Below are 21,563 nucleotides of genomic sequence, written 5' to 3'. Positions count from 1 at the left end.
ACACAAAGTGAAATCTACATTTCACAGGAGACAAAACCAGCCGAAGGATCGTTGAACTTACCTTCTGTAAAACAGACATGGTCCAAAAGAGAAAGAGATAGAGAGACAAGATGAAGGCAAACAGATCACACACACGCAACATACAAATACTGTGAGTCAATCTGCCAAGTGCACATGAAACTGAGCCAAGAGAAGGAAGCGGTCACAAGCTCTGCAGGTTAGTTCTCAGACAGTATGTGGAAACTTAAACCCAGCAGTTTCTAATATCTATTTAAACCCAAATGAAAAATTTAAGACGAGTCATGTTGATTTTTCCTTCTTGCCAAACATGATCTGAACAGAGCGCAGGGTGATGGGCTTTGTGTATGTGCTGACCTCCAGCAGATGGCCGGTGAGGGGCCGCCACAGGATTTCGATACGGTCCATGTTGACCAGGCCGGTCTCAAGCAGCTTCGCCACCGCAAAGAGAGAGGGTTCCTAATCAAGGCCAACAAAAAATAAATAAAACAAGAGGATGCTAAATCTCTAACTTAAAGGCACAAATATGAGCAGCTCATCTGTAGTGTCTGGTGTTCAGAACCATGTCCAGCACAAAACTGCTAGGTACAGGAACAGCTTTTACCCCACTGCTCTAAGAGTATACAACACTAACCAATGTGCCACCTTTAGTAACTAGAGTTGGACTGCTCCTCCCAAGCACATTGGTAAATTACACTGCCACTTTAAGCATTCTCATTCTTATTCTCTCATTCTGAGTTCTCTTACTGTCAACTGGCATTATTGTTACTACTGTTACCATTATTTATTGCTATTGCTGTTGCACTACTCACTGTCATTGTCATTGTTTTGTTTGTGCAGTATTTCTATTGTCTCTGTCTTTGTCCATAGTCTGTGGAGAAGCATTCAGGAAGAATTTCATGATACTTGTACACGGTACTTGTACCTATGACAATAAACTAAACTTGAACTTGAAACTGGCTGGAAATCTATGACCATCCCAGATGACACTGTTGTACTAGGAATCAATAAGAGATCACCTTGTTGTTGCCATAAGCCATCTCCATAGCCTCCAGAGACAGTGAGCAGAGGGCGTTTATCAGGTGATGCAGTGACACGTCATCAAGGTACCTGTACATGTTTGTAGATAGTATAAGGTTTGGCGATGGTACTCCATCTAAAACTCTTAAAGCATGGCCGCTTTGTATGGAAAAACCACACATCCGTACTCACTGGGAGCTCTCAAACAGTCTGGACAGGATGTTGGAAATGACAGGGAGGTCAGTCATCACGGCCGTGGTCAACACCTGCAAGTGGAAGGAAGAGTAAACTGATGATACCATGGTACTGTGGTCTCAGTGAACTGAGGAGGGACAAAAGGGTGGCAGGGTGCACCCTCACCGTGCTGGGACCTTCCACTGCTCGCCCAGGCTTCAGAGCACCTCCACTCCCAGGCTTCAGGCCTAGAATCCACACCAAGTGCTGGAGCGCAGAGAGAAAAGAGTGTGGGAATGAGGGGGGCACAACCACAACAGCCAACATCAGCTGAGAAAATGTAACGGGTTAGCTGGTGCACTACGATATCGCAGCAGGGATACCTGTAGGGTGGCCAAGACCAACTGCCAGGATGTCCCCAGCACAGCTCCATGGCAATGTGCCAGGTTCAGCAGGGTGCGCATGCACTGGATATTCTTCGCTGTCAGCTGGCAGCAACCACAAGGAGGCACAGGACCAAATGGAAAGCCAGGAGTTATTTAAAATAAATGAAAAACAGAGGTTGCAGAAAGAATGAACAGGATGGACCAGAATAAGAGGAAAAAAAAAGACCGGAAAAGGAGCAGGGAGAGGATATGATTCAGTTCAAACAACCTGAAACTCAGAAAGAATGCAGCAAGAATTTTGAACTGGCCACAACACATTCATTTCAACCTTAATGAGACCCTTGCTACAGGTTTAGGTTTCCATTTTACCCCCCAGCATGGTGCACTTAGAGGAGGTGCCTCCCTTACCACTACAGTGCCTTGTGGTTGGGCTGCTAGCGGCTGCCCCACAGCCACAACCTGCTGATGGGACTCGCTGGATGGGCTGATCATCTGAACATTCTGGCCTTGAATGGAGTATGCTGCAGAAACACACACAATGTTGAGCACACACTCAAGCGATTCAAGTGTGTTTTATCTGATCGCATTTATGGTGCAAAGACTCTCATTAAGTGAGACCCTTGTACTTTAGGCTTGTGAGAGGGGCTACAGGCCAGTAGTTAACCTACAATCTGCTGTGATATGAATTGTGAGATGCTTCTAGAATTTTAAAAAAAAAAAAAAAAAAAAACAGACTGAGTAATTCCTAGCTGATCTGGAACAACAGCCACAGCCCACCAACAGTGTGTGAGGACCAATACTTTCTATGTCTGCTCTGAATTGGGGACACAACACAGTTTAAAAGTAGGGGTTAAAAAAAATTTACTAAAAGCTAGAGGTAGAAGAGACTGGAAGCACGGCACATCTGCAGCAGCTGTATGTACGAGTAATTCATTCTTCAGCACCCACTGCACAAACTACCTTCCAGTGATTACATCACCGATAGTGCATTGAAAAACATCTGGCAAAAACAAGTGAAGCTGAGGGGGGCATGGCAGCACAGCGTAGCTCTGCCTCCTGCCGCTGCCACTCCACAGGTGGCTTCCAGGATACAACAAGCTCACCAACTCTCTACAGATGTGCAGTTCAGTGAACATTCAGTCTGGCAGGCAGACGGGAGACACCACACGTTCACACTGAACATGAGGTGTTGTCCTGCAGGACTCTCCGTTGCTATTCGGGTGACACAACAGCTGCCTAATAGGCAAAGGGTGAGAACTACTCAACTGCAAAGCTACAGGGACAAGAATAAATATTAAAACGGCCCAATTAAAATTTGTATGAACCGTTAATGAGCTTTCGCTAATTTGAGTGTTCTCTGTGTTAAGAAGTCCCATTCATCATTCCTTCATCACAGTCAACATAACGTTAAGTTGCTGCAGCTGATCCAAAGGTTCCCTGAACAGGTCAGTGCTGTTGTGACTAATTACTAGCTCTGAACCATCCCTTGGGCACTAGGGTAAGAGGATGTCATGATGGCGAGACTGAAAATTAGGTCCCCTGGCAAACAGAGGCCTTGACCTCACACCTCACACCGGCACTTGCCAACAAGGGATAGTATCACCTATATTAATGCAGTAATTTATCTAAGAACAGGAAACGGGGGAGGAAGACAACTGGGGACATACTGTAGAGTGCGCACTGCTGAGGTGCAGAAAAGCTGATTGGCCAGAGGGTGGGTAAGGCGCAAAAAAAAAAAAAAAAAAAAAAAACTTACACTTGTTGGAGAGGCAGGCTGCAGAGCTGCTCAGCACAGTCAGGGCGTAGTGCGGCGGCAGAGAGGCTTTGCAGACGGCTGTGATAAAGGCATCACGTGGAGTGACCAAGCCCAGGCGCCCGCACAGGGACGCCATCGTCAGCTCAGCTTTCAGGATGCTTTCGGTGGCGGTCTCGTCCGTGCTGGGGACAGACAACGCGGAATCCGCCGCAAACATGGACAGAAGTTCAGTGACTTCAACAAGCCTCCACACACCCATCAGTCCACAAACGTATCACAAAAGATACATGGAGGGTTACCTGGCATCTAGTAGGAGGGAGAGTGCAGCAAGAAGGCCACACCAACACGCATTGACCATCTCCTCCCACACCAGCCTAGGACCTGACAAAACACAATGGCAAAGCTCAAGAAAGGTCCATCCAATGGGAATGCCTTCTGAAAGCTCTACAGTGGAATTTCAGGCAGGAAGACTGGCATTAAAGATGGCACTTTAGGTGAATGATTTGTTTTACGCGTGTATTAAAACCCTGTAAGTCCATCTCCTACCACCCCCATGCCACAACATTTTAAAATAATGCACAACAAATGTCTTAACCTTTGTCCATGATGTCATATGATACAGAATATACATGAAAAATTTTGCATAAAATATAGTAGACCAAACTAATGTATACACATTTCAGAATTAACATCCCCGTATTCTTATTTCCCGGCAAAAACACTGAAAATTGGAAAGCCTTGCTTTCTTTATTTAAAGTTAGATATATAATGTTAATTATATGTTTATTTCTAAATAATAATGAATTCAGTATTCATGGTACACCTGTAAGCAATGCGCATGTGTGATTGTGTTGCCTGCGCAAAGGTTAATGTTTGTAGATCATGTTGTTCGGTCATAGACATTAAAGAATATGTAATTATAAGCGCGGTCCCTAAAACGAGCATTGGTGAACACGGTCCGAAAATGGCACGGTCGTTAAGGTGCATCCCTCGTTGACAGCACACAGTATTACCAAGGAAACGGCTGTGCTGGGTAAGGAGAATGGAAAGGCCACATGGGAGAAACAAGCTGCTTCTGGGTGTGGCCCCACCACAGTGTGGTGAACATCCACTACTTGGAATACATCTCACTATGAGAATTTTGAAAGAGGGGGGCTGAACAAAGCAGTCTTGGTCTACAGATTTTAACTAGTCCATGGCCAAAAAATGCACCAAAACCACTCGTGTGACATAGCGTCAATTAAAGCCAGTTCCCTGCGATCACATGGGGTTAAAAGGCCACTCACTCGGTTCCTTCTCTCCAGCCAGGCCCTGGGTTGAGTCCTCTCCCTCCAGGCTACGAGCTGGCTCCGAATCCCTCCGAGAAACTTCCTCCGCCTCTTCTTCAACCTCCTCCTCGGTCAGTTCCCTCTCAATCATGGAGGTGATGCCCCTCACCAGGTCTAGCAGGGCACTGAAGGCCACAGAGAGGGCGTAGCCTTCCGGGATGCTGGGAGGCTCCACCTTGTCCAGCATTTCCAAGCTATAATCAAACAGGGGGCGATGGTGTGAAATGGTTCTCCAGGTCAGGCTGAGTGAACAAACTGCACACGTCTCACAGGGTCTGACCTGGTGAGCACCTGACTCAGCTCTCTCTTCCTTCCAACGGCTACCTCACTGCAAGAGATGTCCATTTGTAGATGAAGGACAATATGGCCACGGTTGGCAAGTGAGCCTCCTCCCCTCAGCATTATTCCTTTGATTTGATGTGTGAGAGAAGGGCCATGATAGCGAAGGAGATGTGGGATGTGCCACAAGGAGAACATGAGCTTCTCTAGAGGCCCCTGTAGCACTAGCAGCCGACTGACCATAAACACTCAGTACCAATTCTGCGCCCTGATTCGGCAAGGGACAACTCAATCAATAAACCAGTCATCAGGTCCCCTCTCCATCTCCCCAGACTGTTCTCCCAGTAAGGAAACAGTCTAGACAACAGAAGCAACATCAGGAACTCGACCGTGCTGCTCGGGGACCTCATGCTGCTGACCAGTTGCGGATGTGAACAGCACCTTTTGCCTTTTCATTTCTGCTGGCAAAAGACATTCTAGAATCTGCGCAAGTGCATAAAAGGTACTGCAGGGTAGACCCTTCACATTTTCCCAACAGAAAAATGGAGAAGTAGCTGTGGTTCTAAATTTGTTTCTTCCTTCATTACTTTCCAATCTACAAGGGTAAGTCAAAAAGTACCCACAATAACTGCCTCTTAAGGACACTTTAACACCGCAGGCATTTTTTGACCCTCAGACTCCCGATTTACAGTTTGTTTCAGCAGCAGATCACTGTGGACCCGCCGCACATGTTCATCCTATATCCTTCCATTCTGGCTCACCGATGAAGAAAGGTTCCTGAAATGCGGGCAAACCGATCAAACTCGGTATCCTTCGAAGGGCCACAGGTGTGCAAAGCAAGACGATTTCTAGCTTTCCTTGCCTTGTGGGACGCTCAGTGCTTCAAAGCTCACAGCAAACATGCCAGACAGTACGTATACACAGACACAGAGTTTGTATATCCTAATAAATCATTTGCGCTGCTTTTAGGGCAAACAAGTGCCTAATTAACAACGAGGTGCAGGGAGAGCACGCGCACCAGATGTTCACCATCTTCCGAGTGGAGCTCAGCTTCACAAAGTGAGAACTCCTCTCCAATAAGTTTGTGCTACTAAGAACAAACAATAAATGTATCATTCACCATTAGCCAAGGGCACCTATTGCAAATTGCAGCCTACTCCTCTATCCCTGCTTTTCCTCTTTATGGGCTTTACTGCCCGCTTATGACTCCACAGAGGGAAACTAATAGTAGCAAATAAGAAGGATCAAAACAGTAAACATAAACAGGTACGCTGTACCCAGTGTTATAGAATGACTAAATGACGAGCTGCTGAATAAGTAACTTAAGCTGCAAGTCTGATCCCCTTGCATTGCTCAGTATATAAACTCTCAGAGCAGGTCTTCCCCATTCACTGGTAAATACGTAAACGGTCACTGCAAGTCCACTCCTGGTGTGCCCCAGGCCCGGCTCATACTCACTAGGTAGCCTTGACGCTGCCTTGGACGCTGACAGTCACGAGGGGGATCCAGGTGCCACGGTACTCAAAAGCAGCCTGAGCGCTTATGGTCCCCCCAGCCGCACACCCTGTTCCGGGACCACCCTGGGACGAAGCTTGTCCACTCAACCCGGACCCACCTATGAGAGACAGTGACACCATAGACCCCAGTATTCTGTGAAGCAACACTCAAAGTAACACATCTAACCCACTGACAAGATGCATTCGCTGCTTCCCATCTCAGCGTAAGGTGCCGAGGAGACTACTTATCTTGAGCTCATGAATATTAATGAACGCTTAACCTGGAATGTATATGACCAACAACGATACCAATTCTATGTGTCAATAGACATTAGAACAACACACACTGCCTCTCAGCTGCACTGCTATGCCTATTTGTAAGCGTATGCCCTTAAAGCAAGTAAGAGCAGGCTTTTTTTCATGGTGACTCAAAGAAACCATCTATGTAGATGAATATTTCAATACAGCAATTAAAAATACATCTCAAACATGGGCTCAGCAGCGTGGCTGCTCCTGGAATTTCAACTTCAAGCCTTCTGGCTGCAAGTTTCTCTTCATTCCTTCAGCTGATATTTTTCTCCGGAGCAACTTACAATGTTAAGCTACTTACAATTATTTACCCGTTTATACAGCTTGGTTATTTCTATTGGAGCAATTTAAGGTAAGAACCTTGATCAAGCATTCTACAGCAGGAGATGGGATTCAAACCTGGGACATTCCAGTCTAAAGGCACTCACACCACTCTGACCACCTGTACTCGATCACTAAAATATCCACCGCCCCACAATATCCCATAAGACATCTTGAATGGATGCATGAGAACCATTTCCAGAGCACCCTACCCCCTATTTACCCAAAGGAGTACTGCCAGGGGCAAGAAGGCCTGAACTGGGCGTGACGAAGAGCGACTGGATGAAGGAGCCCAGTGCATTGACAATGTCCCGGAACACTTTGGTGGAATGAGGCTTCATGTCATAGGACTGACAGAACGACCTGCAGAGGAAGACAACGTCAGGAGGATGAGGTCCAAGGTCAGGAAAAGCTCAGGACGTGCCTTTCAGCGCAGCCACACACTCAGATTACAGGGTGACCGTTACACAATTTTTAATTTCAAAGCGCTCAACTTGGAGGAATGGCGAAACGTGTCAACATAAAGCCATCAAAGCGCAATTCCATGCAGGACATGGGAGGTGCACAACTGACTCCTCTGGATGCCGCTCCCAAAGCCTTACCGGAGCAGGTGTGGCTGTGCGCACAGCCTGTGGATGGACTCGACCGCCACAGCCCGCAGCCACTGTGGCTTCTCCCCATCCAGAAACTTCACCAGCAGGGACAGGAAGATCTCGCACTCTGTCACCTAGAACACAATCCCAGAGGGGGGCAAATTGTTACTGCAGTAACTCTCAATGGGGGCCAAAACAGTCCTGTAACAACTACTGCTAATGCTCCATTTATACTACACTCAACAAAACTGCTTCTAAACCCGGATGACATATAAATGAGTCCACAATAATCTGAAATAAATTTTAAAGGACTGTAACAGCTAAAATAACCAGGTGGTGTGGGAGACAATAGGCAACTGCCCAGGTGTGTGTAGCACTCACCAGCAAGCTGTAGTAGTGCTTGACCAGAACAGACACCACGCGCAGCAGCCGCATGCAGATGGGGAAGTAGGGCTTCTCCACTGGAGCAGAAGGGGGCGCTGTGGAGCCACCACCTTGCCGGAATTTAATATTGGGTGAGAAGAGCTTGATGACAAGTGGGCAGACGCGCTCCTTCAGGAGGAAGCTGAACTCCTGGTGCTGTGGAGAGCGAGGCTGTCAGTGCTGAAGGGGTCGGGCACAGAAAGGCCAGACACACTCACACAAGGAATCTTCCCATCACACTCTACTGTAGGGATCTGGTGTTTGGAACGATATTCAACATACAGTGTACACTGCTGTGCTGCCCTCTAGTGAGAAGCACAATTTCCACAACAGGGAGTGGAAAAAAAGGACCTGGTGAGTACCTGACTCAGGGGGGGGAAAAAAAAAAAAAAGAAAAAGCATTCTCATAAATTCAAAGCTGGAGTAGTAGTTTAGAAAAAAAAAAAAAGTGCTCAGTTATGCAGAACAAAAGGCAAACTGGGCAATGGGAGCATACCTGCAGAAAAACACCTGGGAAGTCATTCAGCACAGACTCCAGAAGCTCCAGGCCAAATGTGCGCGTCATCTCGGTCATGCCCACCAGCCAATAGGGGGCATCAGCATTCACCAGCTGGCACAGGTCCTGCATAAAAAAAGCGTTGGTGTCAAGAGTTAACCCTCTCCGAGCGGATGAGCAGTGTATCATGGACCAAAACATGAGCGAGAGCTGAGAGGCCTCTGGGCCAAATGGGTTGCGCCCTGTGGAGGTGGAGCCAGGGAAAACGGCACCTGAAACAGCATGTAGGCATCCTTGGCACTGGGCCTCAACGTGCTGATGGACCGGCGGTTGCTGTTGCCCTGGACCAGAGGTGGCTGGTCCTCAACACCTGTAGTGGGTACAGCGGAGTAAGGAAGAGAAGGCGTGACACCTGAGACAGACTGCAACCTTCAGAAGCCTCATCTCACCTCCATCCACTACAGGAACGACAGGGTCACACATTTCAATTTAGCCAGAGTTTATAGGAACAAGTCTTTCACATACTGCAGGTAATTTTGAAACAAAAAAATATTCTCATTTGACTAAATCCAAGTGCGAAAAAATCTGCCTTTATTAAAATCATTTTCCAGCTGCGTTTCAAAGCCAATTTTGAGATGTATGCTGATCTAAGGTTTGTAAATATATAAATCTAAATAACTGCTGAGGCTATTCAGTCCTTAAACTAGATTATGTGGAGAAACCGGCAGCACCCTAACCTTTGTAGCGCTCATCCTCAGCGACCATCCGCTCGAAGACAACGGTGACGACCTGCCTCACGGTGGCGGCTGCCGTGTTATTGGTGATGTTGTCCTTGGTGAAGTGGAGGCGGAAGCACAGGACGATGGCCTGAAGAAAGAGAGGGCCTGTCACTTCCTTCACAGCTCTCTTCATCACCACCTCTGACACACACCATCCATCAAAATCACAGAGAAAACACACCATCAATCAAATCAGGAACAAGTCAGTCACAAGACTTTCCCTACCTTGGAGGAGGAACAAGGAGACTCTTGAGAATTTAAGAGCACAAAACTAGACTACTAAAGAATTAATAGCATACTCATCACTAGAGCAATCAGAGTACACTGGGTCCTTAACCTATGAACAAATCAAGTTATGAATTTTCTAGTTGTGCTGATAACTCCAAAATCTATTTAACCACTAAGATGCAATTAATAAAACCTGAACAATACATTTTAATCCACTTAATAGATCAGGTTCTATAAAAACCTCAAACAAGGCTATAATTAATTAAACATACTCTGAAACACTTCCATCTAACCATTATCAACAACTTGCAGGCTAGATGTGGTCCAGGATCTCAGAGGCTTAGGGCATGGTACACTCTGGAAGTGATGCTACTACTCAAACACTTTCATTATTTTAATTAACTTTAATTCCATTTAAAAGTGTCTCTCAATTTATTTACGGTTGAGGTCATGCAAAAATCTTAGAGACATAGATTTAAATAAGAAAAAAAACAATGTTGTGTTTTAATTTTAATATTTTTATTAACTTTTAGCCGCATTAAAATGAAAACTAATTTAAAATATCTGAAAAGAAGAATACAATCTCACAAAAAACCCATACTAAATACTACGTAAGAGAGTTGAATGAAGGTGGTCCCAAACTCCCACTCCGTTTCTGGACCACCCCGGTGTGTTTTACTGCCAACTAGAGGCAGGATGAAGAAACACAGACAGCTTTTGCTCCACAATAGCCAGAAATTTTAGAAATTAGAAAAATAAAGAAAACACTACTAAAGATAAATAAACTGAAACATTTTTACTTGAAAATTTGATAGCCCAAGTGTTCATAACACAGGTAACCAGTGAAGAGTACCGAAGAGAAGACCTTGTGGTGTAACAGTCTGTATACGACAGTCTCTCTATGACCACGTTCGAACGACCGTCTGCCAACCTTGGAGAGGACCTCATCGTGCACGACTGTGTTGGTGGTCAGCAGCACTAGGACTGTCTGTAGCAGCTTTAGCTCCTCCAGGCCGTTCTCCATCAGCTGCCACAGCATGTTGATGATGTTCCCTGCAGCTGCCTGTGGACATAGGTACACGCACCACATGTGTATGGACACACACACAACTAATGTTTCACATGTTCACATCTTTCTTTCTCCTGCTCACTTTGCACGTGCGAACATACACTCAAACTGGGAATCTTCCATTAAAAAAAATCCTCTAAAGACGGCAACCCAGGGGTTAAGGACACAGGAGGGCTTTGGGGTGTTTGCTGGGGGAGACGTGTATTCATGTATTCACACATTGTTACAGTGCAGACCATTAAATCAGGGAAATAAAGCCGTGAACACACCCAAAGAGGAGCAACAGCAATGACAGAGCACCTTCCACGTTGTTTTCTTTTTGACAATCAACAGTACAATAATAAGTTACTAGACACCATATTTCTTACTGCTTGGGTCTCAGTCAGTGTTCGGGTATCTAGCACTGGTTATGTTTTGTTAAAAAAATTCTATGTTTGGGATTCCCTCCAAGTTACTTTCTATTTAAAATGACTAGCAATGACAGTTAATGATAAGACAAGGTGAGCCCACCAAGGCTCAAACCTGAACATTTTGAAAGGGATGCCACAGATTACACTGTAACTAAACACTGACATTATAAAAAAAGAAATGAAACACTATGAGGAACACACTATTAAACAATGACACTTGGTTATGAATAAAGTGTCGTGGCTGTACCTCAGACACAACCTCGTGCGACATGAGTCTCTGGATGGCAGCTAGGCAGAGCTGTGTGATCTTGGGCTCCTTGGTTCCGCAGCCCATGAGGAAAGGCTGCACCACCTCCGAGCTGTGCTCCTTCAGGGCTGTGGGGAGATGGACTTAACCGAGCCCAGTTTAACAGAGGGCAGCGCCAGTCGGGCGCAACGTCCAACTACCAAGCATGAAAAATGTGTTGATAACACCATAGCTTTTACCCTTTTCCTGCTATTAACATGACCTTTAATGTTAATCATGTCTTTGTTAACTAGTCCCGTGACTAAGAGGGCATTAGCTTTAGTGGAGTACCGGAGTTGTGGGGTGGCAGAGCCCTCCTACGCACCTGCCAAGATGTCTGTGTTTCTCGCTGCGATGGTTTTGATCTTCACAATCCCCGACTCTGCCGCCTGGAGAGGGCAGAAATTCACACGTATAGGCAACAGAGATCCAAAAACCAGCACTTTAATGGGGCTAACTGCACACAAAGGTTTAATAAGTTCATGTACAGATAAATGGGGTCAAAAAAGAACATTTTCTGAAATGAAGATGCCCAAGGTATCTCAGCTGCTTCAAATGTATACAGAAAGCCCCCTATCAGGCTGCGGCAGAATACCTGCAAGAACTCATAGCAGGCCTTTCTCCACCTTCCCATGTGTTAGCATGTGACGCCAAACCAAGGAGATCCTGTGGTTCCGCTGGCACCCGGTGACGTGTATCAACACACACAAACACACACACATGTACTCAGAATATCTGGTCAAAAGAAAGCCTAACCCTTGTGTAAGTGTTTCCTGGCAACTTGTAAGAAGTGGCAAAATTTCTAAGCAAAAACAAATGAGCCAAGTTGTTAGACACAAAAATATTGTGACACGCAGCACCGTGGGTTTGGATGGGACAAAGAAGGATGCAGAGGCAGCATTCATCTTGAGCGCTTTATTCAACACCGGCACCAGGGAAATAATGCTCTGGGTCCAAGCACCCCCGTTTCCTCCAGGACCCGCGCGTCCAGTCAGCCTTCCCAGTCTGCTTAGCGCCCCCAGGCTCTCTTCTCTCTCTCCCTCTCTCTCTTCCCATGGCAGACGCAATCACCTCCTTATATTCCCTGCACGCCACCAAACGTCAACCAATCACAACACACGCATTTCCCGCTAAAACACAGTAACACGGGTCGTTACAATATGCACAACTCAAGAGTCTGTTATTGTCTTGGTTTTCTTTGTCCATTATTCTGTCCATTGGGCATCACACTTACACGGCCAGTATGCGATGTCCGACATGCCTGGGGCCACAAGGACGAGGCAGGAGGGCGTACATAATGGCATTTGACCTCTTGACCTCCCGGTTACTAAAACACGAGACCGCGAGGCTAGCTAATTCCGTGCAAAGCTCTTGGCTTTATCGGCGAAGGGGTTTAAAAATAATCTTCACAAGCGGAAGCCTCCGCAGGAGTCTTTGTTCACAGTCAAAGGAGCCCAAATTCCAAGGGGCAAGGAGAGAGAGTAGCAAGAGAGTGGATTCCACTGAGAGGAGTGGGAAAGACCGCCACACGGCGCTACTCGGTCCACACCCAGTATGAGACTGCCGGTCGACACACAACCGCCTCTGAGCCAACATGCTACATGGGTAAAAACTGAATGACTGCCTGGGAAGACGCTACATTATTGTACAGTTTGGCGTACGGGACAGAGGGCTGCGTAGCACGTTGAGCCGTCACCCTGCAGTCGAAGGAACACCGCAGTACCCTTGACGTACCCCAAACTGATGTGGTAAAAATGAGTAAATGTGAGTAGCTCAGTGCATACACCTAATAATGGGATTCACCTTGAGAAAAGGGTCCGCTACATAATAATATTAAAATTTTTTTAAAAATTGTCATACACTACTGCACTAACACTCACACTATAATATAAATGAGAAGATGAGTAACCACTTATCACTAATCAGTCTCCCCACAACTGGATCAGAAGTCTAAGACACTCACACTTTTTCCCTGATACTGGAGAGAGTTTATTATTTTTCGAACCCCGGAGCAAAAGCAAATGATACTGGTATTATTGCGCAGCTGCCATTTTATCTCACTGAAGTTACTCCCTCTGGGATGGAGTTTTAATTAAATCACTTTTTTCTTGATGCGGGGTTGGATTTTCTTCTTAGTAAATTGAGGTTTTGTTTTGTTTAAAAAAATAATTTAAAAAAGGCTCAAAGACACTCGGACGCCATTTAGAATTACACTCTGAATAGCTTTCTGAATCCAGGAGGAGCTTAGCCTCTTTAATGCCCCCTCTTTGCACTTAACGTTTAAATAAAATCCAGCTGGTAACGATGGCCACGTGTGACATGCGCTGTGGTCTCCGGCGCTCTGACCTTACGGCGGGGGGGGCACACCTCTGAGGAGCAGACCATGAGCTGCGATTCATCTGCGTTGCCCTCGTTTTTAGCACAAAAAAGGCCGTTTCTGCTTCCATGAACGGCGGCTGGGTGGATTAGAAGATAAGCGAGAGGGCTGCGCGGGGCAGACGCTTTATCTGCCGGGATAAGGAGTGACTGCACTGCGGTCGGCCGCCCCTCTCTTCCCCTTGACCTGCCATGGCCTCAGAGGGGTGCGGTAGTGGGGTTGAGGTCCTGTACTACCCTTTCACCCGCCCACTGGGGTCAATCCTTGACGAAAGGCAGAAGAATCGGCCTTATGTAGGATGGCTTTAATCAATGGAGACCGTCGTGAACCTCCTTGAAAAAAGCTGGACGCCTCGCGTGTGACCGTCTTCTCCGAGACAGAGCTGGAAGAAAAGGCAGTTTTCCATGCACCGTGGGGCTCTGTGCTCCCTCTCAGCCATGCTTGTCCCCACGCTGAAAGAGAGCAACACAGGGCTGGGTGGGGGGGGACACAGACAAGCACAGAGGGCTGCGCTGCGGTGTGGCAGCTGGGTGTGCCTGCAGTCACCCGTCCACACAGGAAATTACCACAGCAAGGTCCCCTTACCACGCAAGAGCAAGCTACAGGATGGAGCATAAGCTCTACAATCCTCTGTTCACCTCACATCACTCCTGGCATATTAAAGGAGCAGCAGAGGTAGAATCACAAAGAGCGCAGACCTGGCATCTGAAGGTGGTCGCTTCAGGTTCCATTAAACCACCCTGCTGAGTACGACAACGTGAATTACCGCAGTGAAAACACGCGGCTGTATCGATGGACAAAAGTGCGAGTTGTGCCGTAGGAGCAAACAGAATCAGCATGTGCACCAGCGCTGGAAAAATCCCAAACTTTGCAACTCGAAAGGGTGAACGGGTCACTCGGACCGTCGAGGGGTTTTGGCGCCGAGTGGGAAATCTCACGAGCCCGTGTTGTGAGCGAGGCTCCATCAAACGCCGAGCAAGCAGCAAGACCGCGGGCCCTTAATCTTTCACGAGACTCCCAGTGGCAATGAAAGCAGCTGCGGAAGGAATCCGCGCCGACATCTGAGCAAAATGTCATCTGTCTGAAGTCACTGAAGGCTGTGGGAAAATGTTCTGAATGTTGAAAAGCCCTTCAAGGAAATCCTAACATTAAAAACTCACCTGAAGGCTCAAACCAAAGCCTTTTTCTCAATTACTATTTAAACTAGGAGACCAGCTGAAGTTTAGATCTGACATTCAAGAACTGCCTCCAATTAGCAACCTGAGAAAAGTTGACCTTTTTAAACCAATCTAGACTTCGTGGCAAAAATAATTGGTTGGATGTCACCTAAATTGAAAACTTATCTCTGCAGAATTGAAGCTCTAGTCTTCAGAAAAGTAGATCAGTTAAACTGCTGAATATTATCTATCAGAGAAAGTGGTCGGTGAAACCGCAAATGACCACGGTTCTGACCTGTACTTCTAACTTTCAAGAGCAAGTAGGCAGCTGACAGTGTAGTGGTTAGAACTGCTGTCTTTGGACCCAACGGTCGCAGGTTCGAATCCCACCTCCAGTGGTTAGTACCCTCGAGCAAAGTATACTTATCCTAAAAATAGCTTCAGCAAGATTACCTAGTTGTATAAAGGGGTAAAATAATTGTAAGTAGAGTAAGACATTGTAAGTTGCTTGGGATAAATCAGGGACATTAATAAAGTTATGCCGAACAGCACAACAAATCGCTCATTAACAAAGACAAACACTCTTGGGGGGGGGGAGCTTCTCACACATAAGTCCTTTGTTAAGAGACTACAGGAAGCTCCTCATGAACACAGCTGTTCCATTCTGAGGTCATCGCTGTGCTCAGACTTTTGAATAGCAAAGTCCCATCATGCTCTCTGGCACAAGCACCACATTTCTCTCCGGGTGGATCTGTGCCCCCTTCTGTGGACCCTCCAAAAAAAAAAAAAAAAAAAAAAAAAAAACACCAAAATCTAATTATAAACGCAGATCCTGGTGTCGTTTTCTTCCTATTTAATAATGCCTGAATAATCACTCTGTTTAATTCAATAAAATATAGGTTTGAAATTTGAATCATCATCATTGCAGTGTAAAACATGAAGGAAACAATCAGCGGGTCTGTCTGCATCTAAAACAAATGACATGCAAAAAAAAAGCTATAATAAAATTTTGCCAGCTGCATCTCCCTGAAAGCCTTGGGGTCACTTTAATCTAGGAAACGGAAAAACAGCCACAAGGTCAACACGTTGGCAGCAACCGCCGTTGTACTGTATTTCCCATGACTTCTCCAGCAAATCGGCGAGAGGCAAGGAGGAAAATAAATCGCAAGAGCTTTGCAGCACTGCTGTGTGACAATGAACAGCCGAACAGGACAGAAGGGCGAAGAACGGTGGTTGCCGATTATTTACAAATTTAAAAAAAAAAAAAAAAAAAAACAGCTGGGGTTTCAACACAGCCATTGTTCTCACCCACGTGCTGAGCCTTCACTGGAATAACAGAGTGGTGAGAAAAGCCTCATTTCTTGGAGCACAGGACACACGTGCTTATTGGCCTCAAAGCAGCCCTTCACATCTCCTTCAAAGGCTCATCTTGGCACTTTTAGACACATGCATGGTTCAGAATATTGCTCAGCGCAAATTTAAAGGAAATCACTTAGCAATTCAAATGATCCAGGGTCTTGTGAAGAGCTCTAAATGTGATCAGTCCCACACTGAATGCGGCGAGAGAGGAAACCACTTCCTCAAGCCTATTAATCCATCGCGGATGGCTGCCCACACAGAACTGTATACTGAACGAGCACGGTAGCAGGCGGCATAGCGGATCGAGGTGTCGCCCTCGGACTCGGCGGTTGCATGTTCGAATCCCACATCCTGCTGTAGTACCCTTGATTGAGGCACATACCCTCAATTTCTCTGGTGAAAACTGTCCAGCTGAGCTGTATCAATGGGTACATTTATGCTAGCTGCTCAACGTTGTAAGTCGCTTTGCAGAAAAGCGCCGGGTAAATGAACGAATGTAAACCACAATCCTTCGGTGAGAAAACAAAGTGAGAGATTGCAGATCCTGTCAACGTGCTGAGGCTCAGACAACATTACAAAGTCAGCAAATCAGATTAGTAACACAAGCCTTGACACAGGGAAAGACTCTTACATACGTGTACTGCACATCTATACTGCAATCTTTCGGTGTTACAGAAAGATTGTAAAGTCCAAAGTGTAACCTACTTATCTATTAAATCACAATCAGATACGGACGCTAATATATCCCACATAAGAAAATAGCTTAACAGATGCCGATGTACTTTAAAACACACACACAAATACAGTCTGAAACCGCTTGTCCTGAGTGGGGTTGCAGCAAGCCAGAGCCTAACCCAGCAACACAGGGCGCAAGGCTGGAGGGGGAGGGGACACACCCAGGACGGGACGCCAGTCCATAGCAAGGCACCCCAAGTAGAACTGGAACCCCAGACCCACCAGAGAGCAGGACCCGGCCAAACCCGCCGCGCCCCCCTACTTTAAAGGAAAGAATTTATTATTATTATTATTATTATTATTATTAACCTGGTTTATTCCTTTCTTTCAAGCAACTTACAATGTCAGCTTTGTATATATTAAGATATATTCATATATTTTCCCATTTGTACATCTGAGCAATTTTCACTGGAGCAATTCAATCTAAGTACCCTGCTCAGGGTACGACAGTAAGGAGCAGAGATTCAAACCTAGGTCTTTTAATTGCTGACAACTCTAAACACTCCCTTCTACCCTCCCCCAGAGAAGCGGGTGTGTATTACAGCTCCTCGACTTACAATTTTTTGACTTTACGATGGTGAGCTGGTGATAGACATTCAGTAGAAACCGTACTTCGAATTTTGATTTTTTCCCGGGCAAGCAATATGCGGTGCGACACTCTCTCGCAATGCTGGGCAGCGGCAGCAATCCGCATCTCCCAGCGGTCAGCTATAAAAATACCCCCCTGTATCTATGTTGTGTTTTGTGCATCCATAATATAACAGGAATGCTCATCTGTGTCTCCTGCTACTGGTGAGAAGAGGAGGAGGACAATTACTCTTGAGGAGAAACTCAAGATAATTGCCCAGCATGAAGGCGACAAGCCCGTAATGGCCATCGCACGTATGCTAGGTTGTGATGTTTGGTAGGTTTGGTGTATTAAATGCATTTTCAACTTACAATGGGTTTTGCAGAATTTAACCCCATCGTAAATCGGGGACCACTTGTACTCTATGAAGCAAAAGCCATAATAAATAATGTAATCCGACTTTGAAATAACAATAGACACTAGTGACACCCTGCCACACCCCCTCATCTCTCTCCACTAGCTTCCTTAAGCTGCCTGTATTAAGTTCAACACTCCAGTTACAGTGTACAAGATCACCACTGGAATTGCCCCCAATACCTCCAGGACCTGATCATTCGCCACACTTCAACCAGACTACTACACTCCTCCACCTCCGCCCACTTGGCAGTATCACACACAAGAGGTCCAAAATGAAAAGCCCAAAAGCTTTCAGTTCTGGCTCCAGTATGGTGGCACGGTCTCCCTCTGTCGCTCAGAACTGCTGAATCCCTCTGAACATTCAAGAAGGGTCTCAAAACACATCTCTTTAAAACCACTTCTCTCTGGATCTCCTATCTACTACAAAAATAATTGTATTGAGATCCTGTAGTGATCAAATGGTTATTCATAAGGAATAACTGCAAATAATACTTTACAAAGAAAGTTGAGTAGAAAGTATAATAAGTGATTTCAGCAATTTCATTATCATCATTGGTTTGTTAGGTAGTCATTTTTTTGACATTCTCAACTTGGTTTTTAACTGTTTTGGCCATGTTTAGGAAATGAGGTGGAAATTTTCCATGTTTGGTAAACAAAGGAGTGACTCAGTGTTCAGAAACGAATTACACTTGGTCTCTTACTTACCAACTAGAGCCGGCTTCTTATTAAAAAAAAAGAAAAAAAAAAATCACCGAATATTAATATGAGACAGAGCAGATTGGAGCTCGTCATCAGTTTTACCGCTTGCGCTGTCGCTCGTGTGATGTGCCAAAAAAAAAAAAAACTATAATTTGTCTGTGAAATGCACTTTTTGTTGTCTCTGATCTGAAAGTTGGTTTGGAGGAAAGCCTGGAGCTATTTGAATAAACGTAAATGTCAGCAACATGGCAGCTCCGAGGGATGGGCGGCAACGGCGAGTTTTTTGGATGGGAACAGAAAAACACTCTCACGCACTCTCTCTCTTGCTCTCCCTCCCCTCCCCTCCCCTCCCCTCCCCTCGAGCAGGCTAGCAGACAGCCCCTCTCTCTCTCTCTGGTGAGCCGGAATGCCTCGTGCACGCATCTGCGCATTTTGATTGGCCCAGTAGGGGTATTTAATGACACAATTCAAGTAAGAAAGCACTGCGAAGACACGGTCATGGGCTCGGAGCTAGAGCCGGGTGTCGACCACCCTAGGCTAAGGCCGCACTTACGATTCATGACCGCAGTGTGTGTGGGCACAGGTGTGCGATGTCAACTGGCACATTAGCTCTCTTTATGAAATAATACAGTGAATACTTTCCCAAAAAAAAGTTTGTAACTGCAAGAAGTTTGACAGGTGGCAGTCTCTCTAAGTCAGGGATCAACTGTATTTTTTTGACTGTTCAAATTAACAGTTATTAATAAAAGTTTTGTTCCATTACAATTCACTTGTGATCACATTTTCAGGAATGATAATTGAAGTGCGTATAGTGCCGTGTCACACTGTGTATCCTGGTACTACAGCAGAGCAGTCACAACACACACTCACTCACTGTGTACCTCTTTCACTGGGGGGAATTTCTTCTTACACTCCATTGACAGCGACCGCAGGTCTGTCTGCACGTTTTCCACGAATCTCTTCACCGCCTCGGGGCTGCTGGTCGTCATCGTGGACATGATGACTTCCTAGTTCTTCCCCAAACCAGTTCGTGAGGCGAAGCGCCGCGGTGCTGACACACACACACAGCGATCCTCGGACGCGATCCGAGCGAGCGCTTTTCACCAGCCGGGAAACGTCGCGAGCCCCGAGTGCCGCACCGCAGCAGCAGCAGCGTCCATCGAGCCGATGCTCCGTTCTTTCCGCTCAGCGGCGTTCACACGGCTGGGCGCACTGACGTTCGCATACGGCCGTGTATCAGCCCGTCATTGTCAGCGCCCTGTCCGCTCTCAGCTCCCGGCATAAAGATTTAGTCACAATTTCCAACCATCCACCGCGAACACGGCCGTCCGCGCTCGGCTCTAGCGCCGCTCCAATCCCACAATGCCCGAGCGTACGGTGACACGTCACTGCCACTTCCGTAAACAGCGACGTCTGTACGTGAAATCGTCACTTCCGTACACAGTGGCCCGTTTCCGCTCGAACTGCTGCGGCGCCGCCTAATGGTGCGGTGCCGACATTCATACGGCGGAGCTGGAGACGAGGCCGAGGAAATACGTTGTATCCAGGGGCCTCATGTCATTTTCAATAAATTACTATAGATGCAAACTTACGCTCGGAGGATAATTACCGTGTTTGAAATATTTTGCAGGAAAATAGGTTTTTAAAAATATTGATTGTAACTGAAAAGCGCTAGCCTAATCACGCCTGGCAGTGCTTCCGGATAGGCTCCGTAGCAACGCGACACGCACCGGGCAAGCGGTAACGATGGTGCGTGAATGAGTTAGTGAACGATTAACCATCCTGCCTCAAAATGTGCACGTTTCTGTCACCATTAATGCTCAGACCCGTATAATATTTTTCCACAGTTCAGGTGTCATTGCTCTCAGGGATTCAGTGATCGGGTCCCCTTGTGGTTAGGGATGTTGTGAAAGTTCCCGGTTCGAATCCCCTCCTCCTGTAGGTACCTTGACTGAGCGAAGTGGGTAGCGAGGTTAAGTGCCAGGGAGTTGAAATCCACTCTCAGCAACCTTTTTGCGTGGCTTCCCAGGTAATTTGGAGGGCACAGAAGTGGTTTACCTTTCCCTGCTGTATAAATTTGATAAAATCACTAAACTTTTTCGTTTTATAAGTTACCCTGTAGTCAACTAAATAGAATAGATAGAATAATAATGTACATTAGGTGCATGTGATCTGTGAAATCTTTTGCCAGTTTACCAGGCCCTCGAACCACTATTTCCAAAATTACTCATTTATGCAGTTGGGTAATTTAAGAATTTCATGCTAAATACCTTGATCAAGGGCACTACAGCAGGAGGTGGGATTCAAACCCCCCCAGTCCTTTGAGTCCAAAGCAGCTGCCCTACCTTTACTTTCCGTTCTGAAGCATTCAGGTAATATCTAAAGTCTAAATAGGTCTGTTAAAACATGGTATATTAAGGAATATACGGTATACCGACAGCCAGAGTTCATTTGCCTAGGAGTGCGCAAGTCCACTTTGAAAGCCCTTTATTGCCCCCTTTTGGCCATTGTCGATACTGCAGTATAATTGTGTGATTTTAGCCCGAAAGGTGAACATTGAACACACGGCTACGTAAAAGCATGGATGCGATATTACTTGCAATTTAAAAAATAAAAAAAAAAAAAAAAACAACTTTACGCAACCTTTTGTGCTACTTTTTTAAAAAATATTAAAACTACAAGACTACCATCTTGGTCTAGGCAAATGTGGATTCAGCTGTGGGGGGGAAGGACAAGAGAAGGTTAAGGCTTTGCTGAACTTTATTGAAGTCTGTATATAAATACACATGCACATCTCAAATGTAAACTCAAGTGAACTCAAGTGCAGCTAACATTGAAACCCCCCTTTCATGCGGGCAATCAATATTAACTTTAAAGTCC

The 21,563-nt window shown here is 46.0% G+C and overlaps 1 protein-coding gene across 4 annotated transcripts in view; it reads right to left on the bottom strand.

The window, feature by feature from the left end:
• The window catches only part of LOC108931610 (protein MON2 homolog), a 30,576-nt gene extending 10,530 nt beyond the window's left edge, over positions 1 to 20,046 (bottom strand). For 2 of the 4 annotated variants that reach the window (XM_029249311.1, XM_029249320.1), the window contains exons 1-21: positions 19,565 to 20,046; positions 11,697 to 11,760; positions 11,333 to 11,460; positions 10,538 to 10,669; positions 9,337 to 9,466; positions 8,872 to 8,969; positions 8,600 to 8,725; positions 8,062 to 8,259; positions 7,690 to 7,814; positions 7,311 to 7,450; positions 6,420 to 6,576; positions 4,641 to 4,876; positions 3,654 to 3,735; positions 3,355 to 3,536; positions 2,007 to 2,119; positions 1,596 to 1,700; positions 1,399 to 1,479; positions 1,231 to 1,304; positions 1,038 to 1,128; positions 376 to 477; positions 62 to 64 (exon numbers count right to left, since the gene is read on the bottom strand). In XM_029249311.1, coding sequence (XP_029105144.1) covers positions 62 to 64; positions 376 to 477; positions 1,038 to 1,128; positions 1,231 to 1,304; positions 1,399 to 1,479; positions 1,596 to 1,700; positions 2,007 to 2,119; positions 3,355 to 3,536; positions 3,654 to 3,735; positions 4,641 to 4,876; positions 6,420 to 6,576; positions 7,311 to 7,450; positions 7,690 to 7,814; positions 8,062 to 8,259; positions 8,600 to 8,725; positions 8,872 to 8,969; positions 9,337 to 9,466; positions 10,538 to 10,669; positions 11,333 to 11,460; positions 11,697 to 11,760; positions 19,565 to 19,681 — 2,484 coding nt within the window. In that variant the 5' untranslated portion in view covers positions 19,682 to 20,046. The remainder of the gene's footprint in view (positions 1 to 61; positions 65 to 375; positions 478 to 1,037; positions 1,129 to 1,230; positions 1,305 to 1,398; positions 1,480 to 1,595; positions 1,701 to 2,006; positions 2,120 to 3,354; positions 3,537 to 3,653; positions 3,736 to 4,640; positions 4,877 to 6,419; positions 6,577 to 7,310; positions 7,451 to 7,689; positions 7,815 to 8,061; positions 8,260 to 8,599; positions 8,726 to 8,871; positions 8,970 to 9,336; positions 9,467 to 10,537; positions 10,670 to 11,332; positions 11,461 to 11,696; positions 11,761 to 19,564) is intronic. The other 2 variants (XM_018747496.2, XM_029249323.1) reach the window with 1 other exon arrangement.
• Positions 20,047 to 21,563: the final 1,517 nt, after the last annotated feature.

The sequence above is a fragment of the Scleropages formosus genome, chromosome 2 (assembly GCF_900964775.1).
Source record: "Scleropages formosus chromosome 2, fSclFor1.1, whole genome shotgun sequence".
Classification (NCBI taxonomy): Eukaryota; Metazoa; Chordata; class Actinopteri; order Osteoglossiformes; family Osteoglossidae; genus Scleropages; species Scleropages formosus.
The sequence above is the reverse complement of the archived record's forward strand: the minus strand, read 5'-3'. Positions and strand labels throughout refer to the sequence as shown.